Source organism: Ammospiza nelsoni, chromosome 1, assembly GCF_027579445.1.
Source record: "Ammospiza nelsoni isolate bAmmNel1 chromosome 1, bAmmNel1.pri, whole genome shotgun sequence".
In the NCBI taxonomy this organism is placed as follows: domain Eukaryota; kingdom Metazoa; phylum Chordata; class Aves; order Passeriformes; family Passerellidae; genus Ammospiza; species Ammospiza nelsoni.
The window spans coordinates 125,681,743-125,688,207 of record NC_080633.1 but is presented as its reverse complement, the minus strand read 5'-3'; the positions used below and the strand labels follow the sequence as shown (position 1 = coordinate 125,688,207).

General features: G+C 40.4%; 1 protein-coding gene across 1 annotated transcript; it reads left to right on the top strand.

Moving 5' to 3' along the window:
* The first annotated feature begins 606 nt into the window (after positions 1-606).
* On the top strand, positions 607-4,112 carry LOC132081917 (fatty acid-binding protein, adipocyte). Its single transcript, XM_059485883.1, has 4 exons — positions 607-861; positions 2,103-2,275; positions 2,494-2,595; positions 3,880-4,112. The coding sequence occupies exons 1-4, from the start codon at positions 789-791 to the stop codon at positions 3,928-3,930; spliced, it is 399 nt and encodes a 132-aa protein (XP_059341866.1). The 5' UTR covers positions 607-788; the 3' UTR covers positions 3,931-4,112.
* The last annotated feature ends 2,353 nt before the right edge of the window (positions 4,113-6,465 follow it).

The window sequence follows — 6,465 nt, the reverse complement described above, 5'->3', positions numbered from 1 at the left end:
AGCTTAGGTTCATGCCATAACTACTCAAAATGCTCGTCATTAGGGCATGGTTTGTCTGAAGTCATGGGAGTAAAAGGGAGAGAAATCCTCTGTTTTGTTATTTTTCTTCTCACAGAATGCCATATCCCGTCTCCATTACATAAAAGCATATTACGGACGTATTGTTAAATTGATTCAGGGGTTGCAAGGACAAGCAGGTCCCAATCAAGGAAGCAATTTTTTTGCCTTAGCCTTCTATAACCCCAGCATTGTCTCTTTGCATTCCACTTCTTCCTGCAGTTCTGTATTTCTCTAGAGGAAATTTCTGATTACAGGGGTGCTGAAAGCAAGCTAAATTATCCCAATAAGCCTTTTGGATCTGAAAGTCTAGGAACTGAGCTCTGTCCATTTGATACAGTGGACTGAAATGAAAGAGTAGGGGTGAGAACATTAATTTTTGTATGTTGAGCTTGAGCCTCTCTTTTTATTCTGAGAGGTAATTTGATTTAATTATTTGCCTTTAAGGCAGAGTGTTCTTGAACGACAAAAATAATTAAATAAAAACAAGTGAGTGATCTTTGTGCTAGTAAGGGCATATGAATAATAGCACTATGACCCACTGGCAGAGGAGGGGAAGGGGAAGAAGAAAAACACTGGTCACTGGGACTCACTCTTCATTGGTCATCCCAGAGCATCATGTGGCCACGGCTCCTTTTTAAAGATAAGTGCTCTTCTCCTGGAGCTCATTTTATTCTCCAGTCCTGCACTTCTGTTTGAATCTGTGGAAGGCATCTTTCTAGCCTGACAAGATGTGCGACCATTTTGTGGGCACCTGGAAACTCCTTTCCAGTGAAAACTTTGAGGACTATATGAAAGAACTGGGTGAGAATTGCTATTTCAACTTCTTGTATCTGGAACAGGGAAGGAATGCCAGTTTTGATCTTTACTCTTTACTTGCTTTTTCTGGCTGTGCTGTTTGTCAAGGGGGGTTTAATCCAGTATTTTGATCAGATAGTCTTAAACTGGAGAATTCGTCTGTTTCAATAAGTGGTGTTAAAATCCTAAAAAGCAGAAAAACTTTACTTGCTGGGAATAATTTCAGGTAAGTCAAGTCTATGCATGCTTTATTAGTAATTTTATAAATGGAAGTAAAACACATCACTGGATTATTTTGTGTGAATTTGCTTTTATCCTTGGACATGCAAATTGGTGTGATGCTAGAAAGCAGCAAGTTCCCTAATGTCTATGAGCAACACACCTAAACAGCTTTAAAATGCTGCTGGATTAGGACACCAGTTAATTGCCATGGCTATTATATTAAATGAAACTCTGTAGCTGGCTCCAGTGGATATTAATAAAGACAATTGCATGGATTCATGTAGATACTTGCAAGATTTGATGTCTAACACTTTTCTCTAAAGGTGTAGACTTCTAACTTAGAATTAAAATTGGGATTTAAAAGGTTTCAACATTCTGTTAGTGTGGAGGAAGCACGGGGTGACTTGCACTGATTCAATTACCACATGCTAAAAGCTGGGGGTGTTATTTGCAGTTTAGGGGTAAAATACTTACTGTGACTTATCCTGACAGCTTTCAATGAGTGAGACTTGCACTCTTAATCTTTACTCCAGATTTTACTCAGGACATAGTACTTGCCAGCTATTTCTTAATCATTTCCTTACATTCAACCTACCCACTTGTAAATATAAAAAGCTTGGGGTTTTTCCCTTGTTTGTTTGTGTTGTTGCTTTTGTGGCTCAGAAACTGTTATATATTCCTGCTTATTTACATTTAGATACAATTAGCATACAATTTATTGTACAAGCTACTAAAATTATTCTGAGCAGGTCTATGTGCAAATATCTGGCATTCATATATAATCTCAGTCTTCAAAATATTACTTTTACTGTTTTGACAATGACAGAGAACTTCCTTACAGCAACCCACCCAACTTGGTCTACAGCAGAACCAAGTAAGATTTTAGAAAAGAATCTCTCTAAAATAGAATTATTAACACTCAGAAGACAATAGCAGAAAAATCACGGAGGGATTTTTTTTCCAACGTATAAGACAAAAAGATTGAGGAAAGATAAAAAATTCATAGTGCCCTATCTTATTTACAGGAGTGGGGTTTGCTACCAGGAAGATGGCTGGTGTGGCCAAGCCTAATGTAACTATCAGCATCAATGGTGATGTGATTACCATCAAAACAGAAAGTACCTTCAAAAACACAGAGGTCTCTTTCAAGCTGGGTGAAGAGTTTGATGAGACCACAGCAGATGACAGAAAAACAAAGGTGAGTCCTGAAATGGCATTTTGCAAATACATCTCTCAGAAGGGATGTGGGAGCAGCAGGGCAGAGCTGTGATTTTGAATCCTGTGCAGAAATGCTGCCTCCAAAGGTAAGACTGCTGAGGGTGCTTTGTGCTTTGTGCTGTTTGGACCTGGAGAGTCTTCTCCTGAGACCAGAGCGCCCTGATAAAACAGCCACACTTTGTTTTTTCACTTTGGTAGAATGTCATAACCCTAGAGAATGGTGTGCTGAAGCAGGTGCAGAAGTGGGATGGAAAAGAGACTATCATAAAGAGAAAGGTGGTGGATGGGAACCTGGTGGTGGTAAGTTAATTTTTGTTACTTAATCGCTGAATTCAGTGTGCAGAATTCATGTTTAGCTGATGTATGCCTTTGGATTCAAACACAGGGAGGGAAAGCATCTGAGAGGGCTCTGTGCACTTGGTGAGAAGTCTCTCTGATTGAGCCTAGAGCGTAGGTTAAAACTGAAAAGCTGTTAAACTTATGGAATAGTATGAAGGTGCCTGTTCTCCATAGCAAGACATGGTTGGGACATGTAGGAAGAAATACCCTACATCCTTATGAGGGAAACATATATTTCAGAACCTTTAAGTCCTGGACAGTATAGAGGAAGCATTAGCAAAGCCCACATTAAATAAGTCCACTCTATGCTGATGCAAAATATTCCCGTTCATCCTCAGCAGAGGCTTAGAGCCCTCTGTGGGAATCCTGCTCTGCATCACCAACAACTTTTTTAATAATGTGATGCTAGAGCAAGGAAATCTGTGTCCAAGCTGTGTTGGTTGGTTTTACCTGGTCAGACTACTGTGCTTGACCTGGTGCCAGGAAGGCCCACATACAGTCTGGGGCTTCCCAGCTCTGCTCTACAGTTTTAGAAAACACACTTTGAAGAATCTGGGACAGGACTAAATCTATGTTCATAAAAGGCAGCTGAGATTCCTACATGCTGCAAAACTATACACATATACAAAATTCCTGAAGAGTTCTGCCCTCCCCTAAGGAAAAATAATATGTCCATAAACTCAATACTTAAATTCCTTTGGATAGAGACCAGAGGAGAAGAAATAGAAATCGTTTTTAATAACAACTTCATTAAGAAAGACTGAACAAACCAGAGTTTGATCTAACTGAAAAATAGATGAGGACAGAGCCTAACATGCAGAGGCTGACACTGGCAGCTGCAAGTCTGAAAGTTCTCTGTGTGTGCATGAGTTGTGCTCACGTGTGTGAAGACAACCACAGCTGCAAAAGGTGAAGGGAAAAAAGGTTAATGCCCAGCTCCAGGGACCAGTAAGCCTGCACAGAAGTCCTAGAAGCCTTCTGTAGAGATTTTAAAGAAAATATTAGAAATCTCCCAGGGGTCAGTACAGCAATTCTTGAAAATTCTTTCACTCCTGTGTTTGTTTTCCAGTCTTCTGTTGCTGAAGCTCTCAAAACTGAGTTCCACTCTTTTAGCAATTGCCTTTAGAGGCAGAGAAATGCAATTTTTTCTTAAACTGGTTCCCAATAGATAAGTAATTCTCTACCTTCGGACTAACAAACATTTAGTAAGAGTTAAAAGCTTACTGAATTATCTTTTCTTTCCAGGAATGCACCATGAATAACGTTTCCTGCAAAAGAACCTATGAAAAAGCATGAAGAAGCCACCTTCACCCAGGACTAATGCTTAAAGCTGGAGTAAAACAACTTAACCAAAGGAGGAAAGCCCCACAAATCTGTTTTAAAGAGAACTGTACTTTTTTCAGATATATCCCAAAGCAGTTACACTCATTTAATCTAATTTGTTGTGCCTATTCAATAAAATGTTCTGCTTTCTACGACATGTGCTTATGCTGGAGTTTGTCAGGGCTTGGGCTTGGGGGCCATGCAGTGTGGGAAGGGTGCTGGGCAGGACAGCATCACATGAGAAGCACTGCCACACTCAGCCATGTCACCCATCTCCCTGAGGAGAGAGCACCAGAGCCAGTCCAGGGAGTGGCACTTGTGTCACAGTGACAGGCGGACACCTGAACACTCATCTGGGAGTTCTGAGAGGGGGCTGTCCCTGCAAGGAGCCTGTGCTCAAGGCAATGGGGCTGCTCTGCTCAGCTTCCAGCAGAGCTGCTTGTTCCTGGGGCAGGGAGCAGGATCATCTGTGGATGCCCAGTTTTGGCTTCCAAACATGAGCAGGGTACCAGGCACCTCCTCTGTGCACAAATGCAGACAATTTTAAACCAGGAGACCATTTGAACTAGCTTGATCTTATCCTTTTTTCGCCTGATCTTATCCTTTCTTTACCTCAACTGTGAAATTATAGCAGTTAGAGCTTTCACCTGTGGTTATTTTGTCAATGTTCCTGTCTTGACCATCTCATTTTGACCTAGGTAGGCTAATAGCCTGGAATTAATAACCATAGCTTTAAAAATACTCAGGTTGACTAAAAGTCTGTACAAGTTTGTTGGTGGAACAACCTCCTTTATTCCCTGCGTGCATTTTCTACCAGCTCATTAGGCTTGATCAGTCTTGGGAGCATGAACCTTTCCAGATGCAAAGCCCTTTGGTACACCATGTTTTTCAACTCTGCTTATATCTGAACTGCCGTCTTCTACTGCCCATAGGCCTGATGTCCTATTTCAAAACTTTGCATCTACAGAAGCCATGACTTCTACACCTGGGAGGGCTTAAATTGAGGACAAAAAAAAAATCGAGATTTCTAGAGAAAACCTGGACAATATGTGTAAAAGTGTGTGTCTTATCCACTAAATGGGGAAATGAGTGATTAAGATCTCTGATCTAGAGTGATTAAGATCTCTGAACCAAATTCCACATATTCCTGATATTCCCAAAGTCAGCTGTCAGAGGTGATGGCTGAGTCCCTACTGCTAGCAGCAGAGACCTCTCATACACTTGAACTTTCCACTGAATTACTCGGGTTGTTTCCAAGTTTTTGCACTATTTATACAACAGGATAGGGAAATGGAAGGACTTTTGCATTGTACATGAGCTGAGGAGTCATTTAAAAGCAATGCCAAAGACTATCAGTAAATTCTGCAGAAAGTGTTTAGATAACCATGAACAAACAACTCCTGTGTTTTAACCTTGGCTTCATTGCTTGTGAAATCTCACCAGTTTAGAGAACAGCAGCTGCATATGGGATGGAAGAATGCTTCAGAGTATATATATACAACTCCATATATATACTCCATATATATACTACTAAATCTATTTAGCACTTAACAAAACCAAAATTATTTATGACAGTTAGGATACAACTACACTTTAGTGGTAGAAAATCTGCACGAGAGTGATGATTGTAAGAAGCAGAATCATTGATTTAAATAAACTACATATAGGCATTAAATATCAGCCCATAGTATTCTATCATCCACAGATTTGGAAATGCTCCATCAGAGGTAAAAGTTCCAATATTTCAATATTCATATAGCAGATTTTATTTTCCAGAAATCTTACATTCTGAATGCAGCCAGCAGTTACAATTGTAACATTCACAGCCTAACATTTCAGCAAAGGGTAATCTCTTCTAAAAGCATCACCCTTTATTTTGTTACCTGGTGAATGACTTTGAACTTTGTGAATTAATCAAGACACTTAAACTTCTATTTTTGGAAATTTCAAAAAAGTGACATTCTATCTATAAACCTGAACAGGGATAGCTTCATTAGGAAGTATTAGTGATGCTTTTCCTAGAATATGAACATGTTTGGAATTTAGTCTCTGAAGAAGGACAAAATTTATTGTCTGGGAATAGCAGCAGTCTAGGGACTGCTTGAATAAATGGAGGTGATTCCTCTCTGTCAGCAAAAGGTGTGTGCTCTCAGACCCAGATGGAGGTGGGACACACATTTCTAAGGGCTTAAGTCAGATCAGTGTCTTGTCCTCACCTGCAGAGCAGCACAGGTCTTCCTCTCTCTCCTGTCATGCTGAACTATGGTCCAAAAGTCAGTAACCACCCCAGAGCATTCCTTTCTGCCAAAGAAGGATCCTACTAAACCCCTACAAACCCATGGACAGCACACTTATCACAGCAGGCACCTTGGATGCTGCAAGGAGGAGATCTCTGGCCCTCTCCACGTTCACTCACCACTCCTTTACAGGTTTCTTGGACAACAAAAGGGAAAGGTGACTCACACCCACAGATTATTGGCAATTCAGCAGAAAGATGAAAAAAGGCTT